At 40.4% G+C, this 23,823-nt stretch overlaps 1 protein-coding gene and 1 non-coding gene across 5 annotated transcripts in view; both read right to left on the bottom strand.

The window, feature by feature from the left end:
- LOC135288968 (zinc finger RNA-binding protein-like) overlaps positions 1-23,823 on the bottom strand; it is a 64,467-nt gene that overhangs the window by 30,344 nt on the left and 10,300 nt on the right. For 2 of the 4 annotated variants that reach the window (XR_010351771.1, XM_064402321.1), the window contains exons 3-8: positions 15,245-15,527; positions 9,214-9,358; positions 8,221-8,439; positions 6,754-6,992; positions 3,919-4,110; positions 352-652 (exon numbers count right to left, since the gene is read on the bottom strand). Coding sequence is in view for 3 of the 4 variants with exons in the window: in XM_064402321.1 (XP_064258391.1) it covers positions 352-652; positions 3,919-4,110; positions 6,754-6,992; positions 8,221-8,439; positions 9,214-9,358; positions 15,245-15,527 (1,379 nt within the window). In the remaining variant the exon portion in view is untranslated. The remainder of the gene's footprint in view (positions 1-351; positions 653-3,918; positions 4,111-6,753; positions 6,993-8,220; positions 8,440-9,213; positions 9,359-15,244; positions 15,528-23,823) is intronic. The other 2 variants (XM_064402322.1, XM_064402323.1) reach the window with 2 other exon arrangements.
- Positions 18,023-18,159, bottom strand: LOC135289198 (small nucleolar RNA SNORA66). Its single transcript, XR_010351977.1, has one exon. It is a non-coding gene; the product is annotated as a small nucleolar RNA SNORA66 (small nucleolar RNA).

Genomic DNA, 23,823 nt, shown 5'->3' with positions numbered 1-23,823 from the left:
CCAAGTGCCAACCTACTGCAGGCTGTCTTAACAGGCCAGGCTGTGAACTGAAATTAGAAGCAACTGGACTATAATCTGCAATACTCCAGCGGCTACTACATAAGAAACCAAAGGTGGGAGGCTTTTTCTGAAGGTGGGAGAAGCCTCCAGGAGAGGTCAGGTGAAGACAAAAGGGCAGAAAACAGTATAAACTGTGAAGCAAAATTTTGATACACATTCTTATTTTCCCCATTAGTAATAATTCTCGTAAACACAACAGAATTACTCATGCAGAAGTTAATTAAATATATTTGTACTTGTTGCACTAAAATATTTTAAAAAATATAGGTTAGGTTTAAAATAAAGACTGACTTCTGTACTTGCCAACAAAGTTTATTTTTGGTGGAGATATTTTCTTTACAGCTATATTAGCAGCGGTTGAAGATGTTTTGTTGTTGGACACAGTGTTAAGTGGTGCATTTGCCGTGGGAGTAAGAATTTTCACTGTAGAGAATGCAACAGAGGAGTTCACAGTACTGCTGCTGGTTGCTATATTTGAAGCAGAAGCAGTTGGTTTAGAAGCAGATGTGGATGTTGAAGTTGCAGCTTGGGTAACCACATTTGGTTCAGTTGATGGAATAGGTTTGCCAAGTTTTGTGTGCAACTTTACTACCTATAAAAATAACAAGAAATTAATAATATTATCTCCTTGGGGTAGCTATAAAAAATTGAACTTGTTATAGGTTATTGACGTTTTAACAGAAACATCAATATCACCTGTGATATTGATATTTTTATTTTATTTTAAAGTTATTGCCTCTTTACTAAAAGCAATCTCAGGAGGAAAAGAAAGGGACATGCAAAAGTTCTTATCATCTGTAATGAGGAAATTGTTAATAGTTATCTCAGGTTGCTTATTTCCCCTAGAAATTCAGACATTTACTCCAAAAGCTGTGTAGATGAGAACAGAAAGTCAGTAAACTCACAAGCCAGTAAAACTCACAAAACAGTTTGGGCAAAATGTTTCCAACGCGACTGTTTTGTTGCCTGGTTGTTTTTTATTCTCCCTCCAAAAATTGTAGTATATTGAACTATTTTAGTTCCAAATAATATTTGTAAATAAGTTATTTAATTCAGATTCAACACTGTCTCTTCATCACTACATTTTAAGAATATTTATACTGACTTTCCAGGTTACCTAGAAAAATGGAAGATATTCCTTAGACAAAGGCTTTCTTTTATTTTTGTTAAAGCACATCTGCAGAAAGAGTTAAGGAGGATGCAAAAGGCATATTTCAGAGCTCTTTATCTCCTTGAAATTTAAGAGGTATGTGCTTATTCTTAGAAGTAATAAGCAGAGGCCTTTTTACAACACACTTGAGATAGAATAATACTTCTTTTTGATGACAGCTAACCATCACCTGAAAAAGCAATACATGTAGTACATAAGAACAAAACATGCAGAATGAAAACTGAAGACTGGGTTTGAAAGTAGCAGTAAAAAAAAAAACAAATCTGCTAGCTATGTCTTTAATGCAAATACATGTACACAATCAGGTTCAACAAGGTGAAGTACCAGGTCCTGCACTTGGGTCACAACAACCCCGTGCAGCGCTACAGGCTTGGGGAAGAGAAGGTGGAAAGATGCCCAGTGGAATAGGACCAAGGAGTGTCGGCCAACAGCCAGCTGAACATGAGCCAGCGTGTGCCCAGGTGGTCAAGATGGCCAACGACATCCTGGCCTGTAACAGAAATAGTGCAGTCAGCAGGACTAGGAAAGTGACTGTCCCTTTGTACTTGGCACTGGTGAGGCCACACCTTGAATCCTGTGTTCAGTTTTGGGCCCCTCAAAACCAGACAGATGTTGAGGTGGTAGAGTGCATCCAAATAAGGGCAACAAAGCCGGTAAAAGATCTAGAGCACAAGTCCTATGAGGAGCGGCTGAGAGAGCTGGGGCTTTTTAGCCTGAACAAAAGAAGGCTCAGGTGAGACCTTATCACTCTCTACAACTACCTGAAAGGAGGCTGTAGCCAGGTGGGTGTTGGTCTCTTCTCCCATGTAGCAAGAGCTAGGACAGGAGGAAATGGCCTCAAGTTGTGCCAGGGGAGGTTTAGATTGGATATTAGGAAAAATTTATTCACTGAAAGGGTTGTCAAGCATTGGAAGAGGCTACCCAGGGAAGTGGCTGAGTCACCATCCTTGGAGAGATTTAAAAGCCATGAAAAACATGTAGATGTGGTGCTTAGGGACATGGTTTAGTGGTGGACTTGGCAGTGTTAAGTTTAAAGGTTGGAGTCGATGATCTTAGAGAGCTTCTACACCCTAAATAATTCTATGATATGCACACAAGTGTATACATACACTTCTTAACTTTTTATTCTTATTTTAAGCATGTTCCTCATCAGAATACAGACATATTAATGTCACGTAATATTACAAATTTAAGTTCAAGAAACTCTTCCAGATTACTTTTTTCCCACTAGAATGCACAAGATTCTTCAGCGTACCAAAGAAAGAGTCCTTTGAGATTTCATTTTTACACTGATGACAACCTAACTTAGCATTGGTTAGCAACTATCTATGAGGAAGAGAAAAGGACATCCAAATATACAAAGATAATATATTATCATACTCCATATACCTATAGTTATTGGGCACAACACAAAAATTTAATTACTCAACTTCATTAATGAAAGAACAAACACTAGGTAAATCTATGTAAATTATAATTTTTGTTCTTCTACTAACAAAAAATAATATTTGGAAAATTATTTTAAATTTGCTATGAGATTTATTTACTTAAATAGGAATGATATTACTGATGTCACTTTGTACAGTGTTCTGAGATATAAAGGTCTATAAAAGCTGAATATTATTACTTTGCTACTTACATTAATAATTCCATAACTTTGAGGAAAATCTGTAATATCGGAGATGAAGAGAGAGATGGAAGACTTTGAGATGATCAAAGAATCAGATTTTATTGTGGGATACAAATGCTTATATAGTATTTTAGGAAAGCTAGTAATGTTTTACTACAATGATTGGGTTAAAAATCACATAAATAAACTTATGCATTTTACAACATCTCTTGCTTGCAGAATTTGATGCAATTTTCTTTTTTCAGTAAATCCGTCTGATTTAATCTTCTTGCAATCTTGATTTAATTCTCAAAGTTCTGTTTGCTCTTGCCAAAGAATTTTATTTATCAAATCTCTTATGTTAATAAGGTCCAAAGTACTCTCTGTTTTGTGTACCCCAATACTGTAATATCTAAACACGCATTCTACACTGCACCATTCCATTTATTGTCATATGACCAAATTTAGAACATGGGTCACAGGGGTTCACAGTGCAGCTTGCAGTCTTTATTCTAAAATGTTCACCTAACTGCACACAGACAATAGGGAAAGCATGCTTACCAAAACTCTTTAAACATACTCATAAAATCTACTACAGGACATTGTTCCTTGTTTCCATATGCCTTTTTTTTTTTGCAAGAAATACCAAAAAGTGACACATAATAATCTCATCCCTTGGCACTGACTCAGTTTACAGTATTTCAAAGCACAGAGCGCTTCACAGTGCCAAATAAGAATGTCAAGAGAAGTCTTGAAAAGTGTTAGGGGGCACAGGCATGCTAATGCATGTCCTCATTGACACTTTTCCCCATCTTACTCTATACCTTCTTCCTACAATTTACATACCTTTCCCAATACATCCTCTTCTCCTTGATGCTGTGGCAATATGTTTTCCCCCTTTCTCCCAACAAGGCCCTACTAATAGTGAGCTTAAATATAATTTTGAAACAAAAAGCAGAACTGTCTTTAAACAAAATTCTAATTATATTCTTTCTGCATATTTTTTCCTAAGATGAGAAAAATGATGGGAAGAAATATATGACTGACTTGTATAATATAGACAAGAGAAAGTTCTTACTTTCTGATGTTTGGCTCCACGGATATGAGCAGCGTAAGCATCTGCTCCTGTACAAGACACATCACAAAGCTCACAGCGCAACTGATTCTGAGTTCCACGAGCAGAAGTACTGTTGTTATTGGTGTTCTGGGAAGCTTTTAATGCCGCTTCTTTCTTTTTGTGTTTCTGGCCTTCTAAGTGTTCTTTATAAGTCTGTTTAAATAAAAAATACACACAGCTGGCTTTGAACTGTTTGTTCATCATTCATGTGTATACATGTAACATAGAGCATAGCATAAAACACATGCTTTGTATGAAAAATACTTCCTACACTGAACATTGCTTCCCTATGACATGTTTTAAGGCATAAGCAGGCCACTTCCTAAACCAAGATATTTTCTTCACCACCAGGATTCCACTCTTAGGTAATACAAGATGGTCTTTAGTCCTCTACCTTCTCACTTCCTCAGTCAAGTACTGGTCAACATATATTACCATTGAAAGCCTGATAAGATCAGAAAACTGTCTCAGTTGCATTTTCCAACATTGCATTGAATTATTCTTGATTTTGAATTTTCCTCAAACTGCAAGACCACAGTTATTAAATGTATCCAGATAACTAAAAAAGCAAATTCAAAAAAAGGTAGTGCATAAATAAAGCTACCCTGAAAATAAAATACAGAAGTTGCTGTTTGTTCCTATACTAACACTGGCAATCTATGGAGCAGACAGGATGGAAAATAATGACAAATTTACCTAAAGAGTAAGAACTGTTTTTCCAAACACGCACACAAACATTTCATTAATCGATACCTACTTTTTATGCACTTGTATCCCCTTTGAAACTAAACTGGGATGCTGGAATAAAATGAATACATTTTCAGGATTACCATTGTGTTCGTTTAACACAATATGGCTTTCAGTGGAGGCAGAGGAACCCACAGAGGCTGCTTCTGAGAGACAAGCTCCTCAAAACTTCACTGTCCAGCAGAGCAAATCCCTGAAGACTCTGATGATGGACATATTGGCTGGCCCAATTAGAGAAGTCAGTAACGCCTCTGTGATGACAAATGCAAGCTCTCTTTCTTCCTCCCCTCAGAGGGGTGGTGAGGGGGCCACCGGGCCCCTTCCTGGCATGGCCAGGATTCTTTTTGGTGCGGCCGCTGAGGCCATGCTGCTGGGGGACTATCCCAGTGCCACGAGCAGCCACAGGGCTGAGACCACGTGGCCATGTGGCCAGCGCTTGGAGCGCTCATGCAGCCAAAGGCGGCCACCGCCATCCTGACGTTGGGAGTGGCCACATGGCCGGGATCGGTGCAGCTGGGGCAGCAACACGTGGCCGCTGCCATCTCAGCATGGCTCGCAATGAACTTTACTTGCTTAGCCACTTTTAGCCCAGCCATGCTGCGAACAGGAGGGCAGAAGCGGCAGCAGCAGTTTTTCCTTTTCAGCACCCCGCAAGAGGAGAGGTGCTGACTGGAACCGGCGGCCAGAGCGGCTCATGGGGTGCCAGCGGGGACCACGTGACCAACAGTGAGAGGCATGGCAAGCAATTCTCCGATGTGGAGCCTAGACAGGCTCAACCTTTCAGCACTGCGGAACTCTATAAAAACTTTTCAATTGATAGAACTTGAGAACAAATGAACCTACGGACACCAATTTTCTCCCAAGTCAGAGAAAAGGAAAAGGAGAAAAACATGGCAACACTAAGGTCAGTGAAAAATGAGGGAGGAGGAGGAGGTGCTCTGGGCATTGGAGCTGAGATTCTTCTGCAAGCCATGGTGAGGACTATAATACAACAGTCTTTTTTCCTCTGTAGTTCATGAAGTGCATGGAGGATATGTAGAAGTCTACTCGCAACCTGTGAGAAAAGATACTCATGCTGGAGCGTGTGAATGCTGAAAAGCTGTAATTTAGTGACAAACTTGAACAGAGAGAGAAGACCCTTGCTTCCAGGAATAGAGGAAGAGGACCCTTGCTTCCAAATTAGAACAGCTCATCCTTAAAAGACTATACCCCATGAACTAAATGACCCATACAAACACTTATGGGAAGACTGTTTGCCTGTGGGAAGGACTCACGTTGCAGCAGGTTGGGTGGGACTGCTACTCGTGAAAATTAGAACCATATTGGAGAAGTTCACAGAGAACTGTCTCCTGTGGGAAGGACCCCATGGCACAGCAGAAGAGACTCCTCTCCCTAAGCAAACTGAAGAAAGATTTTTAGAAGTGACAAACTGACTAAACCCCCCATGTTTTGTCTCCCTATGCTGTCAGTGGGAAGGAAAGAAGGGGAGGGGGAAGGTGTTCTAAAGGTTTTTTTTAGTTCTCATTATCCTCTTTTATTTATGTTAAGAAATTTTTCATTATACCTTTTAACTTTTGAGCCTGTTTTGCCCTTAGAATGTTTTCTCCTAATTCTTATCTCACTCTGTGAGCCTTTTAGTTTTTCTTTCCCCCTCCTCTGCTCAACTATAGCAGAGGAGAATGAGTGAATGGTTTTCGTGGGTGCCTGGCTTCTAGCCAGTGCCAAACCGTGACAACCATTCACAAAGTTTTGAAAAAAGTATTTTCTAAGAAGTTTGCTATGTTAAAAAGAAAATCAAATTCAAAGTTTAGAATACTTCTGGAGTACAAAGCACAGCTGAAGCTTCTCTGTCCAAGCTAAAGGGATGCATCTTTTTGTCTTCTCATATGGCCTTTTTCTGCCACAGCATACATTTTCATTTAATTATTCCTTCAGTATAAGTATAGAATCAGGTCTTTAAAATTAACAAATATTCTTAAAGGGGCCATTTTTTTTAGCTGAAAAAATTATGACTAAAGCATATAGCAGGATATTATATAATACAGGTACCTGTGGTCCAGCACAGCTGATCTTGCAAACATCACAGTAGTGGATCTGGGGTGGTTTGGGAGGTTGCTTTGGTTTCAGTTGCTTATTTTGGAATGGTACCTTTTTAGTAAAGGTGGTCCCTGTCCAAGCAGCTGTTGCAGCAGCAGCAGCTGCTGCCGCTGCCTGTTTCTGCTGCTGCTGCTGGTAATAGGATGATGCAGCTGAATATACTGCAGCTTCATAGCCAGAATAAGAGGTACCTCAAAGATTAAAATAAAATAAATATTACATCACTGTACATCATGTATTAATTACATAATACACTAATTCCAAGCATATTGCATAATAGAGTAGGATACAAAAGATTTATTGAGATCTTGTCAGGCAGTCTGAATTTTTCTTAATGTTTCACAGTACACAAATACATAGCATACCATTTGTATCAGGAATATATTTGATTTTAGACAAAACTTTGCAAACACAATGTTTTGTTACATATATCAAAGCATCCCTAAAGAATATGTGAAATTTCCTGGTACATCTGGTAAGACTGAGTATGATGCAACAAGAATTTTAATAAAAGATTTATCAAAGGTCACTTGAAATAAGCAGTCTTCCAGAGCCAGATTTACTGTTCAAGTTCCAAACAGAAAAAGACAGATATTATGTAGACTAAGGGAAAAAAAAATATAAAAGACAGAATGCAATAGCATTAGCCATTCTATTTCAAATGAGTTGCAGCACACCCTGTCTAGACACTCCTTGATTTCTAGTATCAAACATAAGTAAATCAAGGAAACTGGGCTTTCATACCTTTTGAGCCAGTTTTCCCATAAACTTTATACATCTACTCATTCAACTATTTTAATCCTCTAATCAAGCTCTGTTTCAATGAAGTCTTACAATCCCTTTTTAAACTGAAAACAAACCAAAACAAATAGTTAAAGGTAGCTATAATATGCCAGTTGATTACCATCTGGCCATAAAATTAACATCTTCTCACCTTTAACTACTTTTTGGATTTCTAGTGTTTGAAGGAAAGTCTTTCTTTGTAGCACCCATTCTCCCCCCATCTTGGGTCGAGACAACCCAAACTTAAAACATTTATATTTGACTGCTCCTCCTTGTCTCTATAATTGCTGCTTGATGGCAGCATGCTCCACATTTCCCTGGATTATATTTGTGTTTCCTTATTTTTTCTATCCCCCATCTTTTCTCTCCCAAGTTTACAGTAAATCAAAAAATACTTGTGCACGTAGTAATGCCAACACTTTGTATATTCTCACATATAACAAAATAGGCACATTCAAGCATCAAACCTCTTTTAGAGATACATAAAAATATTTTATCATTATTATGATTTAACTGGTTGATATTTCTCTATAGACTATGAAGTAATTGAACATAAACTGCTAAAATGCTGAGTATTTAAATCCTCTCCTGTAACAAATGCAAAAATCCCAGCAATATAATATGCAAAATTCTTACCAGAGTAAGTAACCGCTGTTGTACTGTATGTTGCACTTTGAGTATAGGATGGAACAACGGTAGCTGCAGCTGCTACTGGCTGCACAGTAGAGGATACTGGATATATAGAAAATGTAGTTGTTGCTGGACTTGGGGTTGCAGGTTTTATAGCTGTCACTTGTCGTGTTTGCTGGGCTTGGGTATACTGAGTTGCCCCTTGGCTGTATCCTGCTTTTGGAGCTAATTAGGATAGAAAACAGAAGTGTACAAACATTGATATGCTTTAGTTGAATGAAATGCAAACCATATTAAGCAATACTTAATGATATGCTATGTAATAAAGATATTAACAAGTGACTTTTGTTTTAGTTTGGTTGGGTTTTGCCTGGTTTTGATTGGGTTTTGTTTGGTTTTTTTACAGTAATGGTTATGCTTCAGCTACCATATATCCCACAATGGTTTAATCACATCAAAGCTCACACTAGCAAGCCTCAGATTTATTTATGTATTTTTAACTGTGCTGCCATGTTTTTAAACAACTTTCTCCTTCAATGGTTTTACTAGAGTACACACTAAACCAAAGTACATCTAAACTTGGCTATTATTTCTAATGGTAGAAAAAAAAAAGTAAATAGGATTTATGTTTTGTAGCATTTATGATACCAATAATTAAAGAACTATATACATTAAAGATTTTTTTTTAAAGTCTTTCTAACCAAGTTAACATCTGAAACCAACACTGACTTTTTTAACCTACTTCAGCAAAAGTTTTTGCCTGGAAGTATGTTTTAACTGTATTAATAACAATCCAAATCTCAAAGATAGTTACTTATGGCAATGTCACAAAAATGTTCAAGTTCTAGGTGCATCAAGTTTTTTCTACGCATTGACAGGGATTACATGTCAAAACAATAAATAAATCTGGTAATATGAAATAGTCAAAGATATATTTTAAGCTATTAAAATAGTATACAGACTGTATATAACAACAGGAGTTTGAATCATGCCACCTACCTGTCTGGTAGTATGACTCAGCCACTGAAGGTTGAGGCTGTGCAGCAGCAGCCACAGCCGCAGCAGTTGCTGTTGGTTGTTGATAATATTGTTTGCTGTCATAAGCTACAGCTGGGGCAGTAGATCGAACATAAGAATAGGAATCCTAAAAATTCAAAAAAGAAAACCCATCAAATTTCTCCTTAACTATATATCTGGAATAATAATCATTAGCAGACTCAAAGATTTTTCTTCTATTCTACTTAAGTAGATTTAAAAAATATTTACAGATACATTATATACCAATATATGTATTAAAGAAATTAAATTTATGTTTATAGATATGTCAGGCCTGAAGACAACCCTGAATAGTCTTTTTCAGACATAATATAGGAGTTAATCTCATGCTATTAAACTACTTTTCCCCTTCCAAATTATTTTTGTTACCAAAAAGCAACTCAATGCACACTAGTTTTTCATAATGACTATATCAGACTGCATTCCTGTAAAATACGAAGGAAAAAAACCACCACAGATCTCCACAAACCACAATATATTCACAAGTTTAAAAGCATGGAACCATGGCTTGGCCCTCCCTAAGACATGAAGAGCCACCAGAAAGAAAAAAAATCAATATCAAGGAGGTCCTATATTTTTCCCTTTGGGCAGGTAGAAGGCAGTAGCTCAAAGAAAAGGGGTGAATGGAGGCAAGTCCTCGCTCAGGACAGCAGGTGAATCCCCTCCTTGCCCACCTCACCCTCCCAGGTGCCTCTGTACAAAAATGTAGAAGGCCAGTCAAAGGATGATGAGGATAGAGGTCCATCTACATCAGAGGTGTTGCCAGAATCAGAAAGGCCTACTCTCTGTATAACAACCACCTCCACGAGGAAAAGACAGGTTGCAGCTGTAGGCAGTTGCCTTCTAAGGTGAACAGAGGGTACAATATGCTGGATGGATCCTCCTCTTAAGGGAAGTGTGCTGCCTCCCTGGGGCCTGGGTTAAAGACATGACTGGGAAAGTTCTCTAGCCTGGTACAGCCCTCAGACTACTACCCATTATTGGTCTTCCACATGGGTGGTGATGAAATCACAATACGTAATCCAAGGGCAATCAAAAGAGACTTCAGGGCCTTGGGATAGCTGGTAAGGGAATATGAAGCACGGGTTATTTTCTCCTCTATCCTCCCAGTTGTGGGCAGAGACACTGGAAGAAACAGATGAGCCCAGTCTAATACATGGCTCCATGGCTGGTGTCACTACCACAATTTCACGTGTTTGTATAATGGAATGGCCTACATGACACCAGGCATGCTGGAATCAGATGGGATTCCCCTTTCTCAAAGGGGGAAGAGGGTCTTTGCTCAGGAGCTAGTAGCGCTCATTGATATAGAGCTTTAATCCAGACATGACAGGGGAGGGGGATAATATCAGGCTTGTCCTTGACAAGCTGTGGGACAACACATCAAGATTAGAGGGATGGAGTCGTAGCAAGGGCCTTCAGCCAGTGACTCTGAGATGTGCTAGCCAAACTGAAGCACACTTGAAGACTTACAGAGATGAGCCAGGGGCTTCTGAGGTAATAGAAGTCACCAGGGAAACACCTCAGAGGAGAGGCGTTCCTATAAAAAAGGTGATATGCTGACAGCCCAGCTGAGATGCCTTTACACCAATGCACGCAGCATGGGCAACAAACAGGAGTTGGAAGTCCATGCTGCTACAAAGCTACAACCTTGTTGCCATTACTGAAACTTGGTGGGACAAATCCCATGACTGGATTGTGGTTATCGATGGCTACAGACTGTTCAGAAAGGACAGAGATAAAAAGAGGGGTGGAGGGGTTGCCCCCTTTGTCAAGAAATGGATAGATTATGAAGAGCTGTCTCTGAAGAACAGCCATGAGAAGGTTGAAAGCTTATAAGTGAGAAATAGAGACAAAGCTGGAAAAGGGAACCCTGTGGTTGGTGTTTACTACAGGCTGCTCAATCAGGAGAAACCTATTGACAAAGCCTTCTTGCTCCAGCTACAGGAGACATTGCAATCGCAGGTTCTTGTCCTGCTGGGGGGCTTCAACCACCCCAACATCTGCTGGGAAAGTAGCACAGTGAGCTGTAGGCAATCCAGGAGACTCCTGAAATGCATGGAGGATAACTTCTTGAGCCAGGTAATAGACAGCACTACCAGAGGCGATGCAATACTGGACCTGATGGTCACCAATGTAAGTGAGCTAATGAGGGTCATCAAGACTGAAGGCAGCCTGGGCTGCAGTGATCATGCACTCATAGAGTTTGCAGTCCTGAGGAATATGGGTCAGGCTGAGTCAAGACCCAGAATTTTAGGAAAATAAGCTTCCAGCTGTTCAAGGAGTTAGTCAATAGGATCCCCCTGAGAAATTGCCCTCAGGGCCAAGGAACAGAACAGACCTGGCAGATCTTTAAGGAAGTCTTCCATTGAGCAAAAAGAGCTTGCAATCCCCCAGCACAAGTCAGGCAAAGAAAGCAAGAGATCAGCATGGCTGAGTCAAACTAAAGGACAAGAGGGAAATGCACAGGCAGTGGAATTAAGAACAGGTGTCCTGGAAAGCATATAGAGACACCGGTTGTGTCAGGATGATGTGTAGAAGACCAAGGTGCAGCAGGAGCTGAACTTGACAAAGGAGGCAAAGAATAACAGGAAGGACTTCTACAGGTATGTCAGCCAGAAAAGGAAGGTCGAAGATGATGAACCACTCCTGATAAGCAAGACTGGCAAACTCTCAATAATAATGAGGAAAAGGCTGAGGTACTCAACAGCTTTTTTGACTCATTCTCCAATAGTAACCTCTCTTCCCACACTTCTTGAGTGGATAGACTGCAAGAAAGACTGGGAGAACAAAGTCCTTCCCACTGTAAGAGATCAGGTTCATGACCACCAAGCCATTCTCCATCATATTTGAAAAGTCATAGCAGTTATGTGAAGTCCCAGGTGACTGGAAAAAGGGAAACATTGCACCCATCTTAAAAAAGGGTAGAAAGGAAGACCCTGGGAACTACTGCCCTATCAGCATCACATCTGTGCCTGAGAAGATCCTGGAACAGATCCTCCTAAAAGCTCTGCTAAGGCACATGGAGGACAGGGAGGTGATTCAGGACAATCAGCATGACTTCACCAAGGGCAAGTCTGACCAACCTAGTGGCCATCTACGATGGAGTGACTCTATCAGTGGACAAGGGAAGGGCTACAGATGTCCTTTATTTAGACTTCTGTAAAGCCTTTGACATGGTTCCCCACAACATCCTTCTCTCTCAGGTGGAGAGAGGATTCAATGGGTGGGCTGTTCAGTGGAAAAGGAATTGCTTGGATGGTTGCATCCAGAGTGTATCTGTCAACAGCTCAGTGTCCCAATGGACATTGGTGACAAGTGGTGTCACTCAGGGGTTCGTATTGGGACCAAGTGCTATTTAATGTCTTCATCAATGACAGATGAAAGGATCGAGTGCACCCTTGGCAAGTTTGCAGATGGCACCAAGCTGAGCAGTACAGTTGACATTCCTGAAGGATGGGATGCCATCCAGAGTGACCTGGACAAGCCCAAGATGTGGCCCATGGGAAACTCATGAGGTTCAACAAGACTAAGTGTAAGGTGCTGCACCTGGGTCTGGGCAATCTCTTGTATCAATACAGGGTAGGGAATGAAGAAATTGAGAGCAGCCCTGCCAAGGACTTGGGGGTGCTGGTGAATGAAATAATAGAATCATTATGGTTAGAAAAGACCTCTAAGATCACCAGGTCCAACAGTCAACTGAGCACTACCACCATGTTCACTACTAAACCATATCCACACATTTTAACATTTCCAGGAATGGTGACTCCACCACTTCCCTGGGCAGCCTGTTCCAATGCTTTAGAACCCTTCCCATAAAGAAATTTTTCCTAATATCCAAATTAAACCTCCCCTGGTGTAACTTGAGGCCATTTCCTTTTGTATTGTCACTCGTTACTTGTGAAATGAGACTGAGACCCACCTCACTACAACCTCTTTTCAGAACAGTAATATCCCCCCTCAGCCTCTTCTTCTCCAGGCTACACAACCCTAGCTCCCTCAGCCATTCCTCAGAAGACTTATGTTCCAGACCCTTCACTATGACTGGCTAATTACCCTCAGGGCAGAAGCCCAGCGGGGAATGCCGGCCGGCCAGGACAGCTCAGCGGGGGGGGCTCAGGCAACCCAGGCAAGCTATAGTGATTTGCAGCTCAGCTCTTTAGTGATTTCAGCTCTTTTAGCTCGCCTGGGGCCGTCGGTACCGCCGCCGCAGCAGACGCAGAGAGAGAGGGAGCAGCGCTGTGTGGGTTCCACAGGGTTCCTTTATTGGGGTCTCCGCGAAGGGTCCAGTGACAGCTCTCCTCCGCCGAACCGGGCAGGGTTAGGAGTTTTTATACCTTACAGGGGTATTGAAAACTGTCCAATAGTAAGGGTCAGGGGAAAAGTGACCTATGGATATACAGGAAGATAACAGGGTCCGAAAAGGCGGAAGAGAGGGGCTTCTAAAGCCTTAGTCATGCTGACTTTGGTATTTCCTAGCTCAGGCCTCTGACCGCCAAGGCCGTGCAGGCCCTGTGCCTGCTACAATTCACCATTTTCACTGCCCTACTTTGGACATACTCCAGTGCCTCAATGTCTTTCTTGTAGTATTTTTCTTTAATTTAGGGGGCTATTATCTATCTGAATGCATCTAATAACTGACTAGTTTAATAACCTTGTAATTATGTGTAAACATGCTACTGGAAAGACTCCTACATTTTGGTTCATTACCATATGTAACAAAGTGCAAAGCCCTACAAAGGAATTAATAACATACGGCAACAGTATAGTAGCTTTAAACAAATAAAAATGCAAATTAGAGTCTAGATAATGTAGCAAAAAAAGCTGCTAGAAATACAAATAAAGCTCACATTTCTAATAGGAAACTACGTGGCCATGTAAAACTGCTCATCTTTCTGCATCTAAGCTGTCTGATTGAAACCAATGGGCTAGGGTTACTGATGTGTATATATCCTTATATTGTGTCAATCTAGACAGACAGAAAAGACTGCAAATTCTCGCTCTTTGGAGTAAACACTTATCTTAAATAAGTCCAAAGATAACCACTATGTACTGAAATCTTCCGACTGCAAAACTGATGCAGCACTGATTTGTACTTCTAAGTTTCTTTATTTCTGATGAGTAATACCAGTCACTGACAGGATGTTGTGTCATAAGACATTTAAGCCAGTGTAAGAATGGGAAGTTGTCAGAGGTACTATCACATCTCTCCTCACCCTACATGATCCCACATCCATCTCTTGCATTGGCACCACAACTGTGCAGAACCACGGAAATTCTGCAGAAGTCTTGTCAATCCCATGGAAAGATGCTGTTCCTTTTTAAGTTGGTTAACATTCTGTGGAATCCTTATCCTGAACTGACCCACCCAAATGCTGACAACTGCTAGATTCAATGCAAAGAAGTGTCAGTAAAGTTCAGAGCAAGATTAAAACACAACAGTTTCCTTTTGTAAAAGCCTGTAGCTACACAAAGGTAGGCAGACGTCTCACAAAGGGTACCCAAAATCTACTCAAAAGACAGTTCGTCTCCTAGAGTAATCTTCTATCCTCTTACATTTGGTGCTAGAGCTCCTGTGGCAACCAGGAATCTGACAAGGGAACTACTATCTCCCACTGAAAATTTTCACTGGAACAGTTTTTTCATCTAAATCAGTTCCATGACCCATTTAACTGCATGCCACTTGGACAGTTAGGCTAGCCAAGACAAGTATTTCAGCAGTAGTTCACAAAATAATCTGGAGATAAATGTCAATATGTTGTTTATTGTGTGAATGTCTAAATCTTATCAGTATTACTGCTGATAATCCTCTATACACACCATACAGAACAGCAGTCACTTCACATTCTATCACAATTTTAGCTGTGAGCCATGGAAGAAAAAATATAAATATCACCACATTATCTTATCCAAACAGGCCTCCTCCTTTTAACATATAATTTTAAAATTACACAATTTTTAAAAAAAAACACACCTGGTAATTCTGCGTAGTGACAGGAGGTGGCGGTGGTGGAGCTTCTTGTTGCCTCTGTGTATAACCATAATCTGTAGCTGTGTGTGCTGTAGGATAGCCTCCATAAGCAGCAGCTGTTGCAGCAGCTGCAACAGCTACTGGAGCAGGCCTGGCTACTGCAACTGTAGCTGCTGCTGGAGCATAGGCTGCAGTGACAGTGTGCGCAGCAACTGGTGTCTGGTGGACAGTGTAGCTGGCAACTGTAGTTGGATGGGAATAAGCTACGCCCGAAGCTGGCTGCTGGCTACATTGGAAAAAGACAGTAAGTAATTAGATTAATCCAACATACTCATCTAATGCTTAAACATTTCAAACTCCCACATTTGATTCATACTTGTCTGTTCTACAAACAGACGTGGAACAGCTATCATACACTGTAATTACTATTATTACTTCTTATCCACCCCATTAAAAAGCCTGTATAATTTTGAAGTTTATGTGAATGGAAATATATCATGCAGGCAATGACTTTCTTCTTAGCAAGGAGTGATGGTAGCTGTGTTCCACTGCTTGAAAAGAACCCAAGCTTTTCATTCAAAATAATACAGAAGTCTTACACAGTTATCTTTTTATGACCAATAAGTTTTTAAGTGTTTTAGTGGTTCTTCAATAAAACTGATATGCCTGTCAAATTAAGAAAAATACTGCTTTTCTGTGGGAGATCATTACTCATATGCACTTGCATGATGTTTTTCAGTAAATCATATTAAAGTAATGAGATTTTAAAGACTTCTGTGAAAAATAGCTCAGAACTATTAAATTTAAGGAAGAGACAGTTTAAATATTTATGATGTGGGAGTTTTCCTACAAAAGTTGAAAATTATAAAAGCTGGCCCCACTCACTCATACAGAAGTCCACTGCCTCACAACATGAAGCATCAAAAGAATGGGCAGTCAAATCAAGCAAGACAACTGCTACCAGAGGTCTGGCAATCTTCCAGGCACATGCTGAGACTAATTTGTTTCTCTTTAATGTGCAGGTAAAACATTACTATGTAGCTATTTAATAAAAATAAATAAATATTAATAGTGGAAATAAAAGAAATATTGCTTCTAAGAATTATTTGAACTAAAACTAATATTGTTGTCCTATAAAGATTTATAACTTCGAATTATTATTAAAATCCTATAATAGCTATTTTTAAACAAATAAAGTGAACTGGGCAAAATATCACTATCTGGAACAATTATATTAAATAGGGGATTGAGTGATTATTATGAAATTTTCAGTATACTTCCTGTACTGATTTTCAATATTTTAGAGTCTCTATAGTTTCACATCTCCATAGCACTATTAAAAGATTATTCAAAAACAATTCCATGCCTATCAAGGAGGTAGTATCCTCTAAAATTTAGAAAAAAATAGATAAATGAAATCTTGTTTGAAGCAAACACTCAAAGTGGAATTTCAGCATGATTATGCTCAAAACCAAAAGGAATGAGGTACAGTATTTCTTTCCTAAAGACTGGAATATTCTCTCTATTAGTTACTATTATTTTCTCTAATACTTACTAATATTTTTGCAAAAGACATTTCCATAACTCCCTTTTGTTTAATAACTTTTATTTTTAAAAAACCCGATTTTGTAATTTTAATTACAGCAGAACCCATTAACTTCAATATATTTTTAAAAAATTCTTACAGCAGAAACACACAGAGAAAATATTATTATACACACCTGGACTCCACCTTCTTCCCATCTTAGGCCCCTGTTTACTTTAAAAACCACTTGCATTTCATCCAAATTTAATTCAGTTGTGAGTTGTACTCACAATTATGTTTCATTTCATTTTCAACTTCTTAGCATAACAGTGGAAGGAAAAGACCTGACTCACCCTGGTGTAGCTCCCACCACTGCTTGATGCATATAGACAGTTTATCAATTTGTCAGTTTAAAGTGAAAAATCAGACCCCATCAGAAAATTCAGGAAGACTATTTTATGATGGTAAAAGTGAATGACAATTTATAAAATCAGGCTGTATTTATCTACATAACTAACAGTACAGAAGTGTAAAATTGTCATACTCTCTGAAGTAATTCACATTATCATATGTACTGACTAAAAATACATTACATTGGGAAAACAGGCAGCAGACTATCTCAGACTGCACTTGCACACATTAACAGTCTAATACAGCCAACAAGGAAATGTCTTCCTCCCCATTCTTATTCCTCCTTCCTCCCATATACCAAACCTGGCTATGCCATCCTATTTCATCCCTAGTGCTAGTTCTGCTACTTGTCAAGCTATTCATTGCACTGATTTAACTCATTAATCTAGCAGAAAACAAGATTTTTTTAAATTATTTTTTTCCTGAGTTAATTTTCTATCATGGTGGAAATGTTAGAAACATTGTAGCACACAAAACCTTCTGCTGAGTGCTAGAACCCACATAAGTTATATATATGGAAGCAGAGGAAAATAAATCATGGGAGAGAGAAAGAACAGGGACCTGCCCAGGAAGCATTAATCTGTCTCAAGTTTCATGAAACCATGCTTAAGTTACTATTACAAAATACAATACAGTGTTAACAACACACTATGAGGTAACAGTATCAGTCTATCAATGAAAATGCTTTTGTTCTCAGAACATATATATATATATATATGATTAAAGCTGCCTGACAGTTTTCAGTGTTTAATACTGTTAAGAGATTGTGATCATTATGAGGACTATTAACAAGATTCTGCTAACAGACAGTTTAATTTCCTCTGTGCTATTTTTGTACCAAACTTCCTTATCATGGCATAGAATTAGCAGCTCAAATAATTTGATTTCTAAGGCTAATATAATTCTATGACCATGTTTATTTTACCAAATCTGTTCCCCTTGCTTCTGCAAAACCATGCAGAGCTAGTGACCGAGTTTACAAGACCACAAGAAAAATATTCTAGAATTGACTGCTAATTCATTTTTAAAAGTTATGTTATGCTATGTTACAGAAATTCATATCAACATCTTTTCTAAATTTATGTTTCTTTTTCTCCCCATGGTCTTACTGAGAACCTTTTAACATAAAGATGACCAGATACTTTCAGGTAATTAATTTATAATCAAAATATTTTTGTGTGACTGTCATTTAACTTAAAAGTTTTTAATCCTTTTTTGGTGATTAGTGCCTCATCATATTTGCCAAGATGAACTTACCTCCCTCCAGACTATTTTGCTAGCTCCCTCTTCCACCAATCTTTCTTGCAATTTTTCATTGCCCGTATCCTAGTATTATATATTTTTTCATTACTACAGATGGCAAGAACTGTATGGATCATTTGAGATGAAGTTTCAGCTGTACCACTCACTCTGCTCCAGACTTTTTTTCCAAAGAATCTAGCTTTCTCAGAGCAGCTTCTTGTAAAGTGTATTGACACTATTTCCCTTGCATCGAATATCACAATGCACCATAAATAAGACTCAAGATCAATGCCTAGGGTACTCCACTGCAACTATTCCTCTGATAATTACTCTTCTAATTCTACTAACCACATCTACCAGCTCCTTCTCTACAATTCTTTCACTAATTTATAGCTAAAGTAATAATTTTCCATATTGCACCACATCAAGTATTTCAACTTAGTCCTAATAAGACTCAAAAAACTTAGGCATTTAGTCAAGTTATTAGAGCAACAGTGAAATACAGTATGTCAGCTGAGCTATGGTAACAAACCACATGTGTGCTCTTTACTGCAACAAAGAAAGTAATTCAGTTTAGCTTAATCCCCTAACACAGTGGGGGAAAAGTTGAACCAAATTAGAAGCAGACAGAGAAGCTAACTGATTGACCTGGTACCTTAGTGAGTTTTCTTTATAGATCAATTATTCTCTTCCCCCAAATAAATTCTAATATCCTTAATAGCATCTTTGAGCTCAAAGAATTTGAGTGCTCTTTATATGAAAAGATATGTAGTCCAACAGGCTTTACTAACTAGACAGAACTTAAAAATGACAGAGTAATTTAGGCTGAAACAAAGATTATGAGGCCATCTGTTCTAACCCTGTGCCCAAAGCACAGCTAATAACAAAGTTTTCCCAGGACTTTGTATCCAGTCCGGTTCCAATCATCTCCAAGAATAGAGTATACAAGACTGCTCTAGACAACCTGTTTCAACATCTGAGCACCCTGTCCTGGGTTGACTATATGATGCTTTTATCCCCAATCGTCTTGTTCTGTTTATACCAAATAATAAGTTTTACACCTTTAAGACTCTCTTCCAGACAGTGAAGAGGGGAGGGAAGAAGCGCGCAGTTTGTTTTCAGACTGCTCTCACTCCTCCACATTCCTGCTCCTGGACTGTGTTGTCCGCGGATGGACAGACAGCAGGACAGAGCTCCTTTTTCCCTTTTTTTTTGCTTTTAGTTAGTTTTAGCTAGCTGAAGCAAAGAAGTTCCCTAGACTGTGATTTTTTCCTTTTTTCTTGGACCTGTTCAAGCCTGCTCTAGACTGAACACTCAGAAGAGCACCAGCAGCTCCACCTGTGGCCCCCCTGGCCGGGCCTGGGCCGCGGCGTTTCCAGCACCAGAAACTGATCAAAGACTGAGTGAGCCGAGCTGCAACCCGGGGAGGAGACTGTTCTGAGTTTGCTTTCTTTAGATCAGTGAGAAGTTTTATTGTTTAATATTGTTTGGTTTCTATTGTTTAATAAACAGGTTTCTTTCCACTTTTCTCCAAGGAGATATTTTCTCCCGAACCGGTTGAAGGGGGGAGGAGCAATTGAATCTGCTTTTGTAGAGAAGCCCCTTTGGAGGTTATCTCCCAAACTTGCCCTAAACCAAGACAAATACAGTTAGTGGCGCCCAACGCGTGGCTCGAGAAAGTGGAAAAAAACCCTTTATTGATTGTAGGTTTGTTGTGCTTGGTGTGTAGTAGGTTAAAGTACCCAGTAGCCATGTTATTTGAATTTGTAATGTCTCTTGGGGAGGCCTTTATGTGGCTCTGGTCTCTAGACCTTTTTGAGGTTTCAATACCTTTCTGGTCACTAGGATTATTGTCCCTATCACGTAGTTTTTGCAGTAAAGGGGCACGGATTGGATTAGCTATTGTGTTGGCCTTGGTGATAATGATTTATAGGGCGTTTACAAAAATACTGGCGTCTGTTTACGATATGTATGGTTTATAGTTTCTTCGTCCTACCCTGCATCCCAGTTCTAGCAGTATGTTTTGGGAATTTATTAGTAATTGCACCCAGCTGGTTAGAAGAAGAGCAGGGAATGAGGCTTTCCAGCCTTTCCTTTCCTTCTTCTCCTTTAAATCTGTTATGTCACTTGTGGAGAATGTTCAGTTTCCCCTGAATGTTAAAGAGACCATCTTTCTGGCATTTAATCTGGTAAGCTTCCTCTATATGGTCTGCAGCTTCTCTAGAATGAGGGCTGAGATGTCTAAAAAAGCTGATAAAACCCCTGACCCAGAAGTAGACCCACGTGTAGAGAATCCTGAGTGGGGTGGAGAATGAGAAAATATGGGCCAAATCCTGAAAGAATTCTCTGACCCTATAGTCTGGGACTTTCCCCATGAACAAATTCAGAATCCAGCTGAGGTGGGGAAATATCTGAAAGAGAAGTATCTCAATGATAGCCCTAAGAGAAAAATATCATTGCAGTGAGCTGGGCCCTGGCATATGCTTATCGCACACTGCTAGATACTCTAGGGCAGCAGACTGAGAAAGGGGGGCAGAGAGATACATCAAGAGCTATCCCAGTCGCTCAAGTTGCAACCAACACCCCAGGCTCAAAGCCAGCAGCTAAACCACATAGTGAGCCTAAGCCAGCAGTTAAACCAAACAATAAGCCTCAACCAATAGCTGTTGCTACTAGCACTAGAAGTGAGAAGTGCACAGACAAGACTGATCAACCAGTGGATGATGATGATGATAATGCAGGAGAAGGACCCTCAACATTTCCTGACATAAAATCAGGAATCAAAGCAACTGGCACAAAATCAAAAGCCAATATTGAGTCCTTCTCCCCGAAGGACCTGCGTGGCCTAAGGAAGGATTACACCCGACGATCTGATGAAACCATAATTAGCTGGTTAGTCCGTCTTTAGGATGCTACAGGCAAGGCTACAATTCTGGATGGCACGGAAGCGAAGCATTTGAGATCCCTGTCACATGATTCTGTCATCGACCAAGGCATGATGAGGGGGGCTAACCCTCACAGCCTCTGGGCACGGGTCTTGGACAGTGTAGCGCAAAGATACCTGTGTGCCGATGATCTCTACATGCAGCAAACACAGTGAAAGACCATAGAACAAAGGATTCAACGCCTGAGAGAAATAGCAGTGGCGGAGATTATCTTCTCAGATGACATAACAACTAGGAATCCAGACTTGGTACCATGCACATCTGTGATGTGGCAAAAACTGGTACGACTTGGGCCACATGAATATGCTTCTGCTCTAGCTATCATGAAGCGGGATGACATGGATGAGACCGTGCTTGACATGACAAAGAAGCTCCGAACTTATGCAGATGCTGTACATGGCCCAACACATGCCAGAATCGCAGCAGTGGAAACACATCTGCAAAGATTAGAAGATAAGATAGAGGAGAATCATAAGAAGCTCAGAGAAGAGATTAAAGAAGACCTTCTCCAAATCTCGGCAGTACAGATCAGAGGTTCTGGTACCCAACGCACACGTTCCCCAGATGGAGAGAGAAAGTACACCCCACGAGCTGAGCTGTGGTTCTTCCTGCGCGACTGTAGAGAAAACATGAAGCTATGGGATGGAAAATCCACCGCTGCTCTGGCCCGAAGAGTGCGTGAATTGAAGGAAGACAGGGCTCAGAGAGGAAGTTCCACAACAAAAAAAGCAACTCCAGTTGCCCATAGCCGAACTGCCAGGTATGATGATGATTATGACATGTCTGATCCCCTTGAAGGAACCTCTAAGACATATGCCCAAGGAAAGAAAGATAACCAGGCTTAGAGGGGCCCTGCCTCTAGCCAGGTAGAGGCTAGAGAAAATCGTGTTTTCTAGACAGTGTAAATTCGTTAGCCTGGCACATCGGAACCACAAGAGTATAAAGCTTTAGTCGACACTGGTGCACAGTGTACCATAATTCCATCAAGACATGTAGGGACAGAATCCGTTTCTATCACTAGTGTGACAGGGAGATCACAAGACTTCACTTTGGTGGAAGCTGATGTGAGCTTGACTGAGAATGAGTGGAAGAAACATCCTATTGTGACTGGCCCAGAAGCCCCATGTATTTTGAGCATAGATTATCACCGAAGTGAGTATTTCAAAGACCCAAAAAGACTGAGGTGGGCATTTGGGATAGCAGCTGTAGTGACAGAGGGCGTCCAGCAATTGAATACCTTGCCTGGACTGTCTGAGAATCCATCTACAGTAAGGCTTCTGAAAAGAGAAGAACAACAGGTACCAATTGCCACTTCCACAGTGCATCGTCGACAGTATAGAACCACTCGAGATGCTGTGATTCCCATCCATAAGATGATCCGAGAGCTGAAGAGCCAAAGGGTGGTCAGCAAAACCCACTCACCCTTCAACAGCCCCATCTGGCCTGTGCGTAAGTCTGAAGGAGAATGGAGACTGACAGTTGATTACCGTGCATTGAATAAAGTGACTCCACCACTGAGCGCTGCTGTACCAGATATATTAGAGCTCCAGTATGAGCTTGAGTCCAAGGCAGCGAAGTAGTATGCCACTATCGATATTGCAAATGCATTTTTCTCCATTCCGCTGGCAGCAGAATGCAGGCCTCAGTTTGCCTTCACCTGGAGAGGTGTGCAGTACACTTAGAACCGGCTGCCCCAAAAGTAGAAACACAATCCTACCATCTGCCATAGACTAATCCAGAGTACACTAAAAAAGGGTGAAGCTCCAAAACATCTGCAATATATTGATGACATCATTATATAGGGGAAGACAGCAGCAGAAGTGTTTGAAAAAGGAGAAAAAAATCATCCAAATTCTCCTAAAAGCCGGCTTTGCCATCAAGAAGAGCAAAGTCAAGGGACCTGCTCAAGAAATCCAGTTTCTGAGAGTGAAGTGGCAAGATGGACGGCGTCAGATTCCCACTGATGTCATCAACAAGATCACAGCAATGTCTCCACCATCCAACAAGAAGGAAACACAAGCTTTCCTAGGCGCCATAAGTTTTTAGAGAATGCACATTCCTGAGTATAGTCAGATCGTGAGCCCTCTCTATCTAATCACCCATAAGAAGAACACTTTCCACTGAGGCCCTGAACAGCAACAAGCCTTCGTCCAGATTAAGCAGGAGATCGCTCATGCAGTAACCCTTAGCCCAATCAGGACAGGACCAGATGTGAAGAATGTGCTCTATTCTGCAGCCGAGAACCATGGTTTGTCCTGGAGCCTGTAGCAGAAAGTGCCTAAGGAGACTCGAGGCCAACCACTAGGATTTTGGAGTCAAAGCTACAGAGGGTCTGAAGCCAACTATACTCCAACAGAGAAGGAAATTTTAGCAGCCTATGAAGGAGTCCAAGCTGCCTCAGAGGTAATAGGCACCGAAGCACAACTCCTCCTAGCACCCCAACTACCAGTACTAGGGTA

This window comes from Passer domesticus, chromosome W (assembly GCF_036417665.1).
Source record: "Passer domesticus isolate bPasDom1 chromosome W, bPasDom1.hap1, whole genome shotgun sequence".
NCBI classification, from domain to species: Eukaryota; Metazoa; Chordata; class Aves; order Passeriformes; family Passeridae; genus Passer; species Passer domesticus.
Note: the sequence above shows the minus strand (reverse complement) of the source record. Positions and strands in the feature narration are given on the sequence as shown.